The following is a 17,740-nucleotide window of genomic DNA, read 5'->3' as shown; positions in this document are numbered from 1 at the left end:
CAGCCTTGTGCCAAGCGGCCAACACACATGTGGACACGAGAGACTGTCGCCGATTTTCTTGGTCCACCCGGCCTGTGGCCGTGTCGTCAGAAACGCTGCTCGTGCCATGTGTCCACTGACATTGTATTCACACTACTTATTTAAACTGTTATCTAGTGTTTGCATTAGTGGCAGAAGACGTGCGGTGTGTCGTTTGTTTTGTTCACTGAACATGCGCTCGGCTCGTAGTCTCGTACTCCGTAGCTTAGATTGCGCGACGGGTGTCCAGTTTTGCGCAGCTCATCAGGTTATGTGAGTTCTTGGTTAGTCCCTCCTAACCCCAACTAATACTTCAGGTTTTTAAGAACACTAATTAAATACAGGAAGTTAAGACTGAATATCGCAAGATTCTCAAAACGTAGAAATAAGAAAAACATAGTATTAGAGTGCCGCCGGCTTTCTAGTTCCATATAGACAATACTGGAATTGCTCATGCTGGATGTTCGGTTGCTTCACAGGAAAAAGACAGGAATCTAAGATGTGATGTTATTTAGCAAGATAGAATAAAGAGAGCTTCAAATGAACTGGTAACGTGAACCATCACTATTTTTCCTTTAGATTCGATTGCTCCATTTTTCCTCCATAATTTTTTAGGAAAATCGGTAACGTGAACCATCACTATTTTGGTGAGCTACAGCTTATATTTTGAGCTTTACTTTAGAAACTTATATGTTGAGCCAGCCATACGCATGGTACTTCTCTTTTACTCCCTTGCAGTGGAAGCCAAGGAACAATGCTGTGCAATCACAGATGTGATGGGAAAACCATACACGTGTTTTCTCATCTACTCAGATTGGGGCCATGGATTCTACTTTTGCTCTTAAATTGTCTGAGACGATAGCGCGACCGGAAATCCAATGGTCCAGAACAAAGAGTAAAATTGACACTTGTAAGGTAAGATTGTGGTCAAGCTTACGTAAAATTGCAGCCAACTTCCGACCCAGGTGTTCCACTCACACTGTTCGTATGCAGAGCTTCTGTCCCGAATTAGGAGACAGCCAAAGAGTATTAAATGGCGCTAATCAGGGACTAAAGTAACTGTGTGATCAACTAAATTTCTCCTATCCACGCTGTTAAGTAAAAACATCACAATTGAAATCTCCCTCAAATGACACGATTCTTTAAAAGGGTTTCGTGAAAAATATGAGATCTAACCCAACCTCCACCGACTTATCCAGTGACAGAAAAGAAGACCAGAACCCAACAACAGTGCGTCGCGTGTCCACGCTCGCCTCCCCACATAAACAAGCAACACGACGCGGCATCATCTCCACCATAACATTCATGGTCCACGTGTCAGGCTCAGCACCAACTTGCCAAAGGATAGATGAATAAATCCGGGTCACGTTCAGCAAACTAAGAAGATAAGATCAGATCAGGGCACCAGAAGCAGAATCTGACAAAGGCATGCGGAAATGGCCAACCAACTTTCACACTCTTTCTGACACAAGTTTTTTTATTCTGGGGAAAACCGGGGCAAAAGCAGAAACCATGTTGATTGGGTCCATGCCAGCGTCCTAAGAAAACCTAACTACAACCAGGCGCCAGCCATGTAAACACAACGAAATGGTGATGTCACTGATGCAAATTGCGCGCATTATACTAGTCAAAGGGCACTATGCCGAGTTTGAATAAAGGCGAAGGCACCTAGCATTATCCCGTTCCCGGCTAGAGCTTTATATATACCCCCTCCCACCAGGCACCAGCCCTCGCTAAGGTCGTGAAAGAGAGGAAGCAAGACGAGCTAAGGAAGAATATAGATATCCATACACCACTCGTACCTTTTCTTGCCGTTTCTTGGGTTCTAGAAATCTCAAGCCGCAAGCATGAGCAGGTTCAGCAGCGCTACAGCCCTCCCGGTGTACCGTGAAGATGAAGACGAAGAGTTGTTTGAGACATCATCTTCCATCTCCGGTGACTCCGAAGATGAGGAACAATTCTCAGATGGTGAAGACACCGGACCTCTAGAGCACCAGTTTATGCAGCAGGCGGCTTCCTCGGCGCAGCAGATGATGCAGAAATTGAATTCTGATAGCCTCTACGATCTGTCATCTATGATGGCACAACTACCTATCAAGTAAGTTTCTGAGATTTTTTTCATGAATCAGTAAATCTACATAAGTATATGTTTTGACCTTATCATAAGGGGGGAGGGGATCACTAACCAAGAATTGTGCTATTTTATACAGGAAAGGGCTATCCAAATATTATGACGGGAAGTCTCAATCGTTCGCGTGTATGTCTGAGGTGAGATGTCTGGAAGATCTACGCAAGAAAGAGATTCCCTACAGGAAGATCAAACCATCCAAGAGCTATGTAGCACTAGATGGAGAACAGGATTGCCATTTACCTGGTCCTAACAGCAGAGCAATAGCCAAGAAGCCCTCCGGAAGTTCTTGTGCAAATCTGATGGCTCGAAACAACAGCACAAGCATGCTCTACAGACCTCCCCCAATTCCTGTAAACAGAAGTGGATACCATCAGTAGACTCTTGGACATCATTGAAATGTTTCTGTCCAGGGTTTCACCTATGTTCCTTCTTCTTTCTTGAGGGATTTTGTTGACAAGCATATTAGCCTGTCTCAGATGCAAGAGGTTTTCCTTCTCTGCAGTCAATAGAGCATCTTCTTTCATCTTATTAATGAATAGAGTATCTTCTTTCATCTTATTAACGAAGACACTGGTTCGTGTAAATAACAGAGAATACTATACTGACATTCCTTACAAGGGGCTGATGTATATATTTCTCTGTATATCTGAATTCTTAATTATACCACCAGTAGATCTAATTAACTTGGTTTTATTGTGGTCGAAGTTAAGAAGAGGCACAAAGTAGAGTACGAAAGGAACCCTTAGTTACAGTCTTACAGATTGAGAAAAATAACAATTCGATTATATATTCCAGTCAAGAAAATGCAGAGCTGAACTTCAATGTCTGCCAACCAAAATGTCTCAATCTAACAATTCAAAAGTTCTAGCCCCAAATTGAGATCACACTCCCGTATAATTTTGTGAACAGATGTGTAATTGAAACTTGTTCTTTGGTGAGTCCAGGAAAAATGGGGGAATAAGAGCAGAAATTAATCCTATCCAAAGAGATTTAGTGGCTATTAGAAGGCATATTCATAAATAGCCTGTGCAACTCCATCTTCATCATTATTGGCGCCGATTACATCTGCCACCGCTTTAGTCTTCTCAGATCCATTTGCAAGAGCAACACCTAATGAAGCTAGTTGCAGCATTTCTATGTCATTTTCTCCATCTCCAATTGCCATTACCTAGCATAACAAAAATAGAAGTTAGAATTGCCATTACCACGTGTACTGTAGCTGTGGCCAGGTCCACACTGTTTCTAGGCCGTTAAGTAGATTAGGGTTTTCCAAAACTTTCCAAATTGTAATTGATTACTTAAGGACCAAGTTAAAGAGAGGCAAATCATCAATAAAAAAAATAAGCAACCACCCTTCTTCTTGTCGTCCAGACGCCTGGCCGACCCTCGACTTCTCTTTCACACAGCCGCCTCCTTACACCTGAACCCTAGCCGCCTCCCACCATAGCCGCCGGCGACCTCCATGGTCGCCATCCCTCTCATTCCCTCTCTTCAATATATAACCACAATTACATCTGGTATCAGATACCATTCTGATGTCATGGATTCCATCGGAGGGATCAATCCTGTAGTCAACTCAAGATCTACATGTGCAGATGCGATCACGAAGGATTGCATCGACCTCGACAACGACAACCACATGATTGTTCCTCATGTGAACAATACCCACATCATTGTTCCGTCTGTGACCGTACCCATGCCAATTCGATTTCCTCCGATCTTCATGCTCCACTCGTCTTCAATCCTGCGCCATCATGGGCTGATCCGTCTCGGTAACTTGAGGAATACCGTCAAGAATGCCGACAATGGTTTACTAATTTATTCGTCGCACTCAACGGCCCTCGGGATCCAAAGGAGACGCCTAAGCTTTCTTCCCCCTTATCGCGCCGACCGCCAACCTCAGATGTCTATACCAACAAGGATGATCTACAACATGATAATTGTGCTGCCTCGATGGATGCTTTCTTCATCCCACCGCCTGCTAGCACATTGTTGATCATCGACTCATCTTCAGCTACTTCACCGCCGACAACCGTCGTCCTGCCAGATGAACACTTCGGCAACATCGCCTACACGTCGAACATTAGTGTTCCCTCTATGCCAGTCTTCCACCCTATCTTGACGCCAGGCAGTGCTGCCCATGTCTCCTTAAGAGTGCCTGACAACGACTCCTCTGTCGCCGGCATCGACACTGTTCTCCACGACTTCACCAAGCCCGCCACCACGTCGCCTTCTAGGATGCTTCTTCCGGCCTCTTCTTCCACTTCAGCACAAGGCGGGTAGTTCCATGTGGATTCTACTACACACTACGTGAACGGTATCAATGATATTGTTCATCAGGAGTTGACCGGCTTCCCCGACCTTTGTGCGCCGTCCGCCAACAACTTCTTCTCTGACACGCGTGGCATCGTCTCATCTGCTTCTCCAAAATCTACGGAGGATGTAACCGAAGACTTCCTTTCTGCAGGTTTCGCCGTACCATCTGCTCCCTCCCATGACCCAAAGTTTTTCTCTGCAGATGGTCAGATCGCGCACAATGCAGAACCTGTTATTATGGCAGCCCATAGTGTTTAGGAGGAACACACGGCCACTACATAGGATTTTGCGGTGTCCGCGATCAAGAAGTCCCTCACTAAAGCTTATGACACTTCAACAGCCACGGACTCTCGTTCGCCGTCCACGGCCAACCTAGAGTTCACGCTCAGGGCAGGAAGCCCCAGGGCATTTGATGCCACTGAACCACCGCTGATTTGCAAGTCCTTCGGTGGGAAACCTTCGAGCTTGACACCAAACAACACTGCTTGACACCAAACAACCCTACAGTGGCGCTAATCCGACGACGGCTTCCGTATCCAGTGGCGCGGACCGGCTGCCTGATCCGACCTCCTCCACCTCAAGGGGCCAGGTCAATTCTCGGGCTACGACCACTAACCTCCCCTTGTCGACCATCTCCCTCAACAAGAAGTTCCCTACACCTTCAGGTTCGTCGTTCAGTGCGTCGCTGTTCGCATCCTTATACAACGGCTACGTGCGATATCCCTCCCCGACTACCTTGCCTTCAATGGCGAGAGAAGGCTCCAAGGTCGCAACTATCTCCATGTTCCACGACACCGCCGCTTATACCTCAACAACGGCAGAGCGACCAAACACCACCCTAGCAGCACCGGGTGTCCTCCAGGTGTGCTTTTTTCCCAGCTAGGACAACACATCCTTCATGTTGGGTCGATCGATTGTCACTTCTACTGCAGTCGACCAAGATCAATGATCGTGTCCATCCTATTGTTAACAACTTAATCTTTGGGCATTCTACACCGACTCCACGCTCAACAAGGCTGCGCACCCCAATCAAGGCCAGTCATCAACATCCAGGTAACATCCTCCATCAACGGCTTCCTCGCAATAGGTTCCGACGACGCACCTGCTGTCCTCGACGTTGTGCCTAGGGAAGAAGGCCATGTCACGATCAATGACAGTGCTCAAGAGGAGCGCGTAGCGGATCTTCAAGGGACAAATCCGAGTGGTGTCGCTAACACCTCAATGTTCATGATAGAACTGTTTGTCACATCTACAGCCGACAAGTTGGCTGGCGTCCCCATTGGCAACCATGATGCAGCAGGATACCAGAATTGCAAGGGCTTTACCTTCATCAATGGCAACTCCAATGACACTGCAATCATCTTCAAGGGATTATACATCTCCAAGGACGTCGTCACCATAATCCACGTCTTCATCACACTCATCGTGGAGTCTGCCTCCTTCACCTACATCAATGGCGATGCAATCATCTACGTGCTCCTTCAACTCAAGGCCACCGACGTCAACATCAAAACAAGGCGAATGGAGTTCATCAACCATATCTGGCACTGCCTCGTCACGTCAGGGAGCCGCATGGAAGCATAACTCATTCTTCAACATGAGGTTTCCTCGGGCTTCAACTATAGCCCCCAATTAGCAGCATGCACAGCTTTTCCCAATTAGCAGCTTGAGGATGAAAGGGGGGAGAGATGTCATGTGTCAAGATCCAACCCATGGCCCAATAAGACCGGCCGGCCCAAAAGCTCACCTGTGGGTACTGTTCACCGATGTAAACAGTATCGTGTATATTGTAGCGACAAACGGTCCATGCCGTTTTTTGACCGTTAAGTAGATTAAGGTTTCCAGAACTTTTCAAATTGTAATAAATTACTTGAGGGCCAAGTTAGCCTCTCTATATAAAGAAAAGCAAATCATCAATAAAGATGATAAGCAAGAATAAGAAGGAAAACCCTTCTTGCCGTCCAGACGCCTAATGCCTGGCCAACCCTTATGTTCTCTTTCTCACGCCGCCACCTCCTTGCGCCCAAACCCTAGCCGCCACCCACCATAGCCATCGGCGACCTCTACGGTCGACATCCCCCTCCTCTCCTCCCTCCAATAAACAACCACCATTACACTATGACAAATGAAGTTTTACTATGTGGTCTTGTTCTGTAAACTATTTCAAAACATTAGAAGTTTAGAACTGAAGAGGCTTACTCAGTATACATATAACACAGATAAGATCAGCAATAGAAGAGATCAACTTGAGAACAAAATGCAGCAACTAAAATGTTTCATTTGAGGAGCTACTGCAGCTCGTCCTAAAATGTTTTGGTCCATCATGAAATCATTCCATGATTTTTGGTGGGATGGCCACTCCTTATTTTTATGCTAGCTAGCATGTGCTTATGAGGAATGAGGTAGTGATGGACCAGGACCAACTCATTCTATTTTTACTTCCTCAAACCAAACATGTAGATTAGGTTCAACGCTAGAATAGGATGGTCCATTTACCGTCACATTCTCAAACCAAACACCCGGTAAGTTCCTCTGGTTGGGACCGATTAGCATGACTAAGACAGTATTAACATCACAAGCATTTTAACAGCTGATTCACTGGTATCTATGTTTGAAAGTTTATCATGAGCAAACACTAGAATAACCAGGACTCGAACAGCAAAACTCCACGATCAGCAATGTTGTAGGAAGTGTTCAGGAAAAATTAACTAATCTTGATTGCAAAAATTGTATACCACTATATTTTGTGTCCTGCAATCAGTTCTTGCGCCAGTGCAAAGGAAAGACTAATCTCATTGCTCTGGAAGAATGTTGCAGTATCTTTTATTCTGCTGAAATGTCTTGCAACGTTCTACCTGACCTATTGCAACATGTGGCTCACTATTTCATAAAGGGGAAATGCTATACTGATCCCTGCAAATACCTAAATTATTAAATCAAGTAGGTGCACGATGTACCACACACTACAGGATGCAGTAATGAGCCTAAACGCCCTCATATACCATTGATGTTTCTACAATAGGGCTAGAAACTTTGGCTTGTGTCATGCATATAATATTTAGTTTGGAACTAGATAGCATATACCTCATCCGGATTAATGCAAAGGTGGTCCAACAGAATCTTCACCCCATTGCCCTTCGAAGTTGCAGGTGGTACAAGTTCAAGCATATCAGGTTGTGCCTGAACAACATGGGCTCTTCCCTCTATCACCTTTGCCCAGTACGGTCTCAATGCAGACGAAATTCCCTCCGGAGTTTCAAGGAACAGCACTTTCTGAATTTGAAAATTATGACATTGTTAATCTACAACTTATCTTAGCATCACAAATTGTAACAGATCTTATCATCTCAAAGTGTAATGGGCCCGATGATGTTCCAAAAACTAATAGCTATTTATAGATACAAAATGGAAAACTCAATCAAGATCAGCATATTTTTATAGCATAACTTGGGTCTTTGTTGCGAATGCGATGAAACCTTTTCTACAACCTAACCCTCCATGCATCTGAAAGAAACCTTATTCTGTTTATAGTAATTAATGTAGAACCTTACTAACCAGGCCCTCAAGCATGGATATACAAGCAATAAATTACCTACAAACTATTGTTCTTATGCTCATAGTTTTCAAGAGAAGGAACACTAAAATGATCCGTGCAGAACCAAATGAAATGATCACGAGAAATCATTTGATACTGAAGAAATGAACATGCTTGCCTGTATCTGAGCTGTTCCTAGAAGCTGATCAACAGATGACAATATTTTAGCCTGCAAAATAAATCCCAACTACATTCAAAACCAAAAGGAATACCAGAACTGAAGTGCGCTTAAGAAAGGACTGACAAACCCCCATCATACCTTAGGTTCATGGTATATATAGTGGAGAGAATCAACCAAAGGGTGGTCAAACATAGAATAACAATGATCCTGACTAAATGCTACTGATGGTATCTTGTGCTCCAAAGAATATAAGAGTGCCTGCAACATGCCAAGGATATCACTAATCTAACAACAATACAAGAATAGTTATAAGTTGTCCAACACTTTAAAGAAAAGTAGTAGTGATATGCCACTAATTACTTAGAAGCATTTGCTAGTTTCCAAAGATAATACAGGAGCACAGAGCAAGCATTGCAAACTACTGATGATGGAGAGTAAGATTAATGTATTCAGATAAACAGTTCTGCAGGTTTTTCTGTTGAGCATTCAGGTATTATCTCAGAGACAAGAGAGCTATTAAGCTATAAGCTGTTATGCTAGCAGAGTCCTGGAGAGATATAGCACAAGGCACTATACCAGTATGCACGCAAAACCCTGAAAATTATGTATCGTCAGTTTGTGATTGTTGTGATGCACTGTGGCCATCTAGTTAGTTGCGGAAATATTTGCTAATTCTAGTACGGTTTTGGTGTTATGGCATTAAAAAGTTGAAAATAAGTACTTCATAAAAGCCACCAATTCTGAACAGCGAACAGAGCCGTAACCTTCCTTCATCAATATTACGACTTCAGTCCATATTTTTTATCTCAAAGCATAATGAAACAAAAGTATTTTCTTACCTCTCTACATACTTCTTGATCCAAATTTCTTTTGTAAATTTCTCTCCCTTCCAAACCATAAACCAACAACCCCTGCAGTTGGAAGTCTTGCACATGATCAGGATGGGGATAATGCTGATGAGTATAATCAATAAAGCACAGTGTACCTGATGAGAATATGACTACAGTTTTGACTAACATCATAGAATAATAAATTAAACTAACATACGTAATGTGAGGGGACATCAAGCTCAGAGTAGCAGAACACGAGATGAAGGGTCGAAGCACTTGGAATTATGTACAGACGTCATAAACATTTGTATGTCCTACGTTGTCAGTGCATCATCCCAGCCAGTTATTAGGGGCCCGGGTGGACCATGTGGTGTGGTGTGGAGGTGGATTAGTCCCAAGTTGGAAGTTTTGAGTAGTATAGACAAGAGAAACCTTTATTCATGATTGTGGGTGGCTATGCCACAAAAAGATTTTGGCTAGAAAGGTTTCTCAACCTTTTCCTTCTTCTATAAATTTTCCCATTTCCGTCACTCTTACCTGTTAGATAATTAATAAATGCTTGAGAAAAGTGTATGGAAAAATACACACACTGTAATCACTCTCCGATTATGTCTTATCTTCCTGAACATTTATTTAGGGTCCCAATAAGGCCATGTTGTAGGCAATACACGGTCTTCAATCAACAGAATGCATTGCCAGTGATCAGGATGTTTAGAGATGCAGCACTTTCATCAATCAAGACAAGTTCCCAAAAGACTGCATTTTTCCACTAAATGTACATTATACCAACCTGAAGGAATACACCAGGTGAGGATTCTGAAACAATGCCGGTTCTTCCAGATAAATCAGCCATACTGAGAGCATCAATTACAGCAGGACGTGCCTGTTTCCAAAATGAACATGAAAATAGAATAATAATCAGCATCCTGGAAAAGATCACATTGCCCAAAAAATTAGATAACCCTAAAGAAAGTGTCCATTCAAGCTTCATATAAATATTTTAAATGAAAATATCCGGTCCAAACAAGCCTGTTTTTGGCCCATTCCAGCAGGAATGTAGACGAGTGTTTAAGTTAGTTGATCTTTAGATGTGTTTGGCTTTGCCAAAAAAAGGTGGAGTATCGATGAAAGAAGTTAACGCTGAGGATAATAAAAAAAATATGCAATGATATGGTCATTTTTTTCTCTTTTGTTGATCTGGTACGGGAGGAACAGCTGGCATCCACTGCAATTTGCGGGAGGAAGCCCATGCATATCCAGCAAGTCGCCACTTTTCTCTCTGTACCTGCAAGTCCCTTCTATGGCAAGTTAACGCCACTTTTCTCTCTGTGCCTGCAAGTCCCTTCTATGGCAAGCCCTTTTAACGACTGGTCTTCTCTGAACACTCTAGCCTGTGGTCAACCTCTCTCAGCAAGTGTATTATGCGACAAAGCCCTACGCTTCAGAAAGTCTGTTCTCCAGTGAGCCAGTTCCTTTAGTTTACTTTATTAATCACCCCTGGATCCACATGTGTGTGCGGTTTTGAAACTAGGTGACTTTCTCTTGGATACTGCAGGATACCCCAACTGAGCCTCAATTATCCTAATTCTAACAATGATTAATTTTGGCATCTTGGTATCCTAGGACACCAAGGTAATCTAATGGCTTCATATAAAATAATTAAATAATCGAATATATTAGTTGAACAAGAGAAAATAACTTATACTACCTTTCCCGTGGCGATAACTATGTTTACTCCTCTTGACCTAGCTTCCCTTAGAGCTTCTGCATTCCTTGCTGTAACTTGACTTTTACTATTGAGCAGTGTACCTTGCTCAAACAAAAGAGCCCTTGTAAATCAAAACTATAACACACCTGAACTGCAAATATGTGCAAAGAGCAAAGGATATACCATCCATATCACAAAATATATATTTGAATTTTGGTCTGTAAAATCTTAGGCTGCCAGCTCTCTTTAGACTATTTGTCACTTGCCCTGTAAACATTCTTAGACAGAAAGAGTTAGATTATATCATCATGTGTGTGATAAGCATTCCTATAAGATAACAATATAAAGATAGTGGCAAGGAGAACAACTTAAAAATTTCAAAAGAACATACCATCCAATGAATCTGTATGAATCTTGCTTGAATCCTGAGCACTCTTAGCAAGACCTTTTCCTTTCCACCTTAGGCTTTTTAAAATGAGCTGCTCTTCCTTCTCCATTTCAATGGCAGACTCATCGCTTGTCTCATGATGAAAACCGAGAAGGTGTAATAGGCCACGAACCTAATAGAGCAGAAGTAATAAAGTAATAAACAGTCCATGTGTATAGAATATTATGTGAAGCAATCAATGGAAGACACGGTGCAGTTAAGCAGTTTGAAAAACAAGAATTTGTTCTCACTTGGGCAAGTAATACACAAGTAAAGCAGATGGGAACTCCAAAACGAAAACTTAACATACAAACTATTCTCAAACTTCTAAAAAGTTGTGGGAAATGGAAATCATTATGCAAGTTCTGGGATGAAAAAAGGAAGAACATACCACTTGCACCCGCACTTCATCAAGAAGCGTAAGGCCTCTCTCCTCAGCTTGCCTTGCAGCTGTCTCGACTGATATTACTATATCACCTAACATTAGCTGCATAAAAAATATACTGAGAGGGAGAAGAGAATAAGGTGGCATGACAGAGTTAAGAGTATAACAGCATTCAAACAAATGATTCGTACTTACAATGGGAACATCAAGATCTGGAATGTACTGTGACATCGAGAGCATATCAATAATGCAGTCCTCGCCTCTCCATTCCTTGCTAAGATTCTGGATGAAGTTATCATTGCATAGCAATACAGAAACCTCAACCTTTTCATACTTGCCAACATCACTTATTGAGGTATCTCGTGTGTTGTAGTCAGAATCCAGAAGTCCGTCAAGTGCAATTTTCATCGCCATCGGAACATTTAACTTTAGGATTTCTATAATGTTCTGCACTGAGGGGAACAGACCACTCACAAAAGCCAATCACACAAGAACGGCAGAACTCCACAAGCAACATCTAAACATAGATAAAATTAACCTAAGTAACTAACAGGTACTGATACCAAAACCAAAGCCAGAATCACACTTCAATTACAGATTTACAGATATGCTTAGCTATAACCTACATACTGATGTCTTGGTCGAATATATATCTACTAAGACATATGCTGAACTACCTTAAATACATACTTCCTTTTAATGCAAAAGTACTTTTAAGGATGTGCCACTCCAACCGTTTCTATTTAGATATGACAACAATACAAATTCGAAATGGCAAAACACAGTTTCTAATCGGCCAATTACCATAAATGAACGGCTACATTGATCACAACAACAAGACTAACAGTCCAGCAGTTCTAAACTGTTTCGAAATATCAGGAAAAGGCTAATGCTAGGCCAAAAATAACGATCGCGAACATTTTCATCTGTGTTTCCAAATGACACCTTCGAAATAACAGCTACATCGAGAATACAGCGAAGTTTCATAAAGTGCGATGTGTACCATCACTTCTGGGTCGTCGGGCATGTCCTCCTCGACGCCGATGCGGGCGTAGAGCTTGATCTCGCTCTCCTTGGGCGGGGGCGGGGGCGGCGCGGCGGCCTGCGGCTGCGCCCGTTTGGCCGCCGCCTGTCCACGCCGCCCCCTGCGGAAGCCGCGCATTCCAGCGAGGAACCCCGCGAATGGCGGTGGCGGCGGCTCCGGGAGCGAGGGTTCGGGGTTGGCCGTGAGCCCGCGCCAGGAGAGCAGCGAGGCCGGGGGCGGGAGGGGCGGCGCGGGGGCGGAATGGAGTAGCGCCGCGCCGCGACGGGGCGGCGGGAGCGGGAGGTGGAGGGACGAGCGCGAGGCGAACGGGAGCGCGCGTGACACGATGCGCGCCATGGCCGCGCTCGTGCCCGTGGTCGTGTGGCGGCGGGAGCGAAGGGAGAGGAAGGAGTGGAGGAGGGTTTTTTTGGTTTTTGATTCGCTTCGTCCTTTTGCGAACTTGTGATTCGTGCGGAACCTGTTTCCGACGGTGCAGGGGTTTTCCTTCGGGTCCCTCCTGAAATCCGAGCTTGAGCTCAGTATTGCCGTTTTTGCTCGGACATTTGGTTGGAGCGCAAGTTCAAATGCCTTTCAATTGCTTTACGTGCACAGGTATCTATTTGGCGTAGCTTTTTTATTCTGTTTGGCGTGCTCGCTGCTCGCTTCCTCACAAGTGAACGAAAGGAGGTACGGAATGTGCAAAGAAACCAGGATTACAGCACACCACACTAAACAGCACCAGAATAACTTTAGCTGAGTCAAAGGCAATTTCACAACGGACTAATTCCTTCAATCTGTCACGGTCTCTCTGCCGATGGCATTACCACAGATGACTGAAAAAAGAAGGGGAAGACCAGTTGAGGATCTTGAGCCTGGGACGGAGGAAGGAAAGTATGTGTGTCGATGCTCAATTCGTTGTATCTCTTAGTGGAGTGGGCTATGTAGCGTGTAGTGTGCACGTGAAAGATTTAAAAAAGTATTTGACTGCCGTGTTGATACAGTTAAATAATAGAAGAAAAAATTCTAACTACCGTGTTGAGATAGTTAAATGATAGAAGAAAAAAATTCTACCTTCCTACCTCTCTTTTCCACAACCTCATGTTCTCCCTCTCCCTCACCTTTGGTTGTTCTCCTCTAATGTCATGCTCATGTTAGACAATTGGACGGTGACAACTGGTATCAAAGTTATACGTATTGGAACCTTCGGAGTACCTCAAGAAACCCCAATCCTAGACTCACTATGAGGAACCGTTCAAATTATATTCGAATTAATCATTATGACGATCATTTAATAAGATGAGATGTAGCGTACGTCTTTCGATATGCCACGTGCTAACCGCATCTCACCATAACGATCGCAACCCACAATGATTAACTTAAATCTAATTCTGATAGTTCCAGTATGTGTTTTATGGCCAAGATCAGAATACACGTCTTTATAATAAATTTTATCACATTAAGACATAATAAAGAACGAGTAATGTAACTATATTACAAGTCTATAAATTATTACATTTTCAACAATTTCTAGAACAATGAACATTTGGAGAACAAAATACACAGTTTCACTTCCTAACCGGTTAGAGTTACTACATAACAGAATTAAAATTCATAACAATAAAAGATAGGTAGCATCATTTGCCCTGAGACACCATCCCAAAACAACACGAGTAGCTTACACTATTCCTACCCATCGGTAACATCAACGAGCATGAAGTAACTGTACACTACTTCTTCTTCATTAGCAAAACTCAACCAAAACAAGATGAGTACAAAAGTAATCGCAAGATTTAATTTATATTAGGTACATATAATAACCCGATTTTAAGAATCATGTATTTGAGGATACGTAGTAAGGAATCGGCTATAAGGTTTAATGAATTTATATGCAAAAGTATTTTATCGACTCAAATGTGAGAGCATCTATAACTTAACAACTTGTACATCTCCCGAACTATCCCTAGCACCGCTCACATCACGTCTCATTCTCACAACTCATACATCCCAATATCATTTTCATTGTGAAACAATAATTAAGCCATATAGCTCATGAATGATCGTCGAGCCATCGCTCGACTTCTACCGATGATATATGAATTGCTAAACATCTTAGATAATTTTTAAGTTAGATAACAATATTGTTATACCCAAGTTACAAGGATATGAATCATCAATAGTTCAAGGTAGGAACAATATATCAACATAGGTTCTACCCACAAATTTTGACATCGACTCACTAACTCGCATAACATACATAAAGTGATAATTTATCAAGTTAGACACCAGAATATCCAAAGTAAAAGGTGAAATATACTTACATGCTTGCCTTGTTGCTCCAGTACTTCACTCACGTACAGTTCTGGTTCGATGTCGGCCTCGACTATTTGAACCGTCGATGCATCACTCTCTAAACAATTTAAGAACACATTGAATAAACAAACGAACGAATAGAAATATATGCTTATGATGTATTATCATGAACAAGATGAAATGCGCTATGTTTCAAAAGCATTTGCAAAAAAAAAATGCCTAAGCGATTGGGTTAAAAGAGGTTTGAACCTCGTATAAGACAACATAAGGTTACAGTGTGCTGGGTAGCTGGCGGTCAGACCGGCCCAAATGGCAGTCAGACTGTGAGGGTCGAATAGAAAAGAAAATGATACTAAGTAGATCTGGTGATCAGATCAGACCCATGGTGGTCAGACCGTAGGCCTGGCGGTCAAACTAGCCCTAGTCGTGATCTGACTCCTAACTATGAAGTTTGATTAAAAGTTTGACCATTAAGTCACAACCTAGCGGTCAGACCGGCCTTAGCGACAGTCAGACCACTGAGCCTAGTCGACGACACCTCGGCAAGGTCGCTGACAAAGGCTCTGGTGATGCCTTTGACCATGAAAGGATACCAAAATACACTACAAGATTAGGGAAGTGTTTCTTGGGTGATTTGGGCTACATGCACAGGGCCAAACTTGAGGACCCCATGGATGAAGTCAATGGCTAGGGTGGAGTTCGGGTCTAAATGAAATGAGGATCGGTTAGAGCTCACAAACAACGGGGAAATGGTACGAGAAGTCTCACCTCGACGTGGAGAAGCTTTTTAGGGGGTTGGCCAACTCCAGGGAAGCTTCAATTCAAAGATCGGACTCCGATGTGGGGTTTGGCCTTGAGGTGGAAGATGTCACGTGGAATCGTCTCTGGCAAAGAATACAATGAAAAGGAGTTCGGGGAAGTCCTCTCCATCAATCTCCAACTGTCGAGGTAATCATTTCTCTCTCTCTCTCTCTCTCTCTCTCTCTCTCTCTCTCTCTCCTCGGTTTGGTGAAGGGGAGAAAGTGAGGGATGAATGAGAGAAAGAGAGTAAGAGTTGGTCGATGGCTTTAAGTGGAGCCTCTACGTTCTGGCGGTTAGACCGCGGGGTTCCCGGTCAGACCACGGGAAAGGCCCATGTACTGAAAGCCTTCATTCTTTTCCCTGTTTCTTCCTTTTCTTTTTCTTCTTCTTCTTAAATGACTTTGAGGTCTTTCTACTATCTCTAAACAATTTTCACTCACAACATATCTATACATAGTGGAAATGCTCATTGATCAATTAACATTTTTGAAATGTGTTTAATTACTTAAATTAAAACCAACAACATGAAGCATGATGTCATTGTTACTTAAATTAAAACGGCGAAGAGGGGTGGAGGTAAGTCCAACTAATAGGTGAAGTGCCACGGGTTACCCCCGGTGCTTAAAACTATTATTATATCAGTTCTTAGATCAGTCGCTGGTAAATAGGAGTCTTACAATAGATAATACCGTAGTCATACAACATAAGGAGTGGTGAGAAAGATCCACAATTCTAAAAATACATAAAAGATTCTTGCAATCAACAGAATTCATGTTATCAGAGAGCACAGTAGGAACAACATGAAGACACGCCACTCCACAGGCAACTTGGGTGCGGACACGACGGAGACCTTCGGCAGCCTCACCGTCTGCTTCGGTGAAGTCCGGATCACCTTCTAAAACTCAATGTACAGTTGAGCTAGCTTATCTCCACCATAGCTTGTTCGTACGGGTTTGAAGTGAGCAACCTAAGTGAGACGGTCCACTGTTACCCATACTAAGTTATTTCCCTTCTTTGTCTTGGGGAGTCTGACTATGAGGTCTATGCCTAGTTCATTTCATTTCCACACTGGAATTGGTAGGGGTTGAAGTAATCTAACGGGTTTCTTATGCTCTGCCTTAACCCTCTGGCAGGTGTCGCACAGGGCAATGAACTTGGCTATGTCTGCCTTCATCCCATTCCACCAGTATTTTTAGGTCCATGTAGATCTTTGTGGCACCTGGGTGGATGAAATAAGCTGAGTTATGAGCTTCATCCAGGATTAATTTCCGAAAATTCCCTTCCTATGGCACATAAAGCCTATCTTTACACCATAAGATTCCATTCTCATCTATTCTGAAGTTTAGAGCTTTGTCTTCACCGGTGTGTTTACGGATCTTAATCAACTCTTGATCCTTGTGATGGGCTTGTTTGACTTGCTCATCAAGGGTAGGTTGTACCCTTAAGTTATGGAGGTATTTCTTCACGGACAAGATTCTTTTAAGGGGGTAGGTTTTGTAACAAACCAAATTCTTGAAACCAGAAAAATAAAACTTTCTAAAGAAAATAAAAAGAGTTTTCAAAAATTAAATAAAAACCCTAAGTGTGTATGTGTGTCTTTATACATGTATATACATTTATGTGAATATGTGTGTTATGTGTATAAATACATGTATACATTGGGGGTTGTTTTCCTATAAAAGTGTGTTTATAGACATTCATGCGTTTGATAGTTTGCTTGGTAGATTGATTGATTTTGTGAGCTAGTATTATATATATATATGGTATATATATTGTATGTATAAATATACATGTGTATATATATATATATAAGGAAATTAGAAAAGTCTTTAGAGTTTTTGGACCGAAGCCCATCTCTCTGTTTCACTCTTTCCCTCTCTACTATCTGTTTCAGCCAAGCCCAGCTGCTACTTTCCTCTCCTCTCTCTTTTCTGCTCAGTGCAGCGCAGCAGCAGCCGGCCGTCGCCCGTGTCAATGCCACCGTGTCCAAGTCGAAGATCGACCACCCAACCGCCAGACGAGATCGCCAAAGCATCTAGAAGCTCAAACCCGAGCCAATTTGGCCAAAGCCTGA

The 17,740-nt window shown here is 42.9% G+C and overlaps 2 protein-coding genes across 2 annotated transcripts; one reads left to right on the top strand and one right to left on the bottom strand.

Annotated features, from left to right (window-relative positions):
* Window positions 1–1,736: 1,736 nt before the first annotated feature.
* Window positions 1,737–2,707, top strand: LOC133908691 (protein OXIDATIVE STRESS 3-like). The gene is made up of 2 exons (XM_062350815.1): window positions 1,737–2,116; window positions 2,229–2,707. The coding sequence occupies exons 1-2, from the start codon at window positions 1,866–1,868 to the stop codon at window positions 2,524–2,526; spliced, it is 549 nt and encodes a 182-aa protein (XP_062206799.1). The 5' UTR covers window positions 1,737–1,865; the 3' UTR covers window positions 2,527–2,707.
* Window positions 2,708–2,910: 203 nt separating this feature from the next.
* LOC133908690 (endoribonuclease YBEY, chloroplastic-like) lies at window positions 2,911–13,032 on the bottom strand. The gene is made up of 12 exons (XM_062350814.1): window positions 12,535–13,032; window positions 11,727–11,978; window positions 11,538–11,633; window positions 11,111–11,279; window positions 10,903–10,986; window positions 10,720–10,820; window positions 9,802–9,894; window positions 9,021–9,092; window positions 8,320–8,439; window positions 8,179–8,229; window positions 7,550–7,738; window positions 2,911–3,317 (listed from the first exon to the last, which is right to left on the bottom strand). Exons 1-12 carry the CDS (start codon window positions 12,910–12,912, stop codon window positions 3,150–3,152), a joined length of 1,773 nt encoding a protein of 590 aa, XP_062206798.1. The 5' UTR covers window positions 12,913–13,032; the 3' UTR covers window positions 2,911–3,149.
* Window positions 13,033–17,740: the final 4,708 nt, after the last annotated feature.

Source organism: Phragmites australis, chromosome 2, assembly GCF_958298935.1.
Source record: "Phragmites australis chromosome 2, lpPhrAust1.1, whole genome shotgun sequence".
Taxonomy (NCBI): domain Eukaryota; kingdom Viridiplantae; phylum Streptophyta; class Magnoliopsida; order Poales; family Poaceae; genus Phragmites; species Phragmites australis.
The sequence above is the reverse complement of the archived record's forward strand: the minus strand, read 5'-3'. Positions and strand labels throughout refer to the sequence as shown.

Bases quoted from the DNA above. Each gene is read 5' to 3' on its own strand.
- LOC133908691 (XM_062350815.1), top strand. From the start codon at position 1,866: ATGAGCAGGTTCAGCAGCGCTACAGCCCTCCCGGTGTACCGTGAAGAT. The intron at 2,117-2,228 runs GTAAGTTTCTGA...TATTTTATACAG, and splicing joins ATGGCACAACTACCTATCAA to GAAAGGGCTATCCAAATATT.
- LOC133908690 (XM_062350814.1), bottom strand. From the start codon at position 12,912: ATGGCGCGCATCGTGTCACGCGCGCTCCCGTTCGCCTCGCGCTCGTCC. The intron at 9,895-10,719 runs GTAGTATAAGTT...TTTTGGAAACAG, and splicing joins TAGTTATCGCCACGGGAAAG to GCACGTCCTGCTGTAATTGA. The intron at 9,093-9,801 runs GTTGGTATAATG...TTCCAACTGCAG, and splicing joins CACCTGGTGTATTCCTTCAG to GGGTTGTTGGTTTATGGTTT.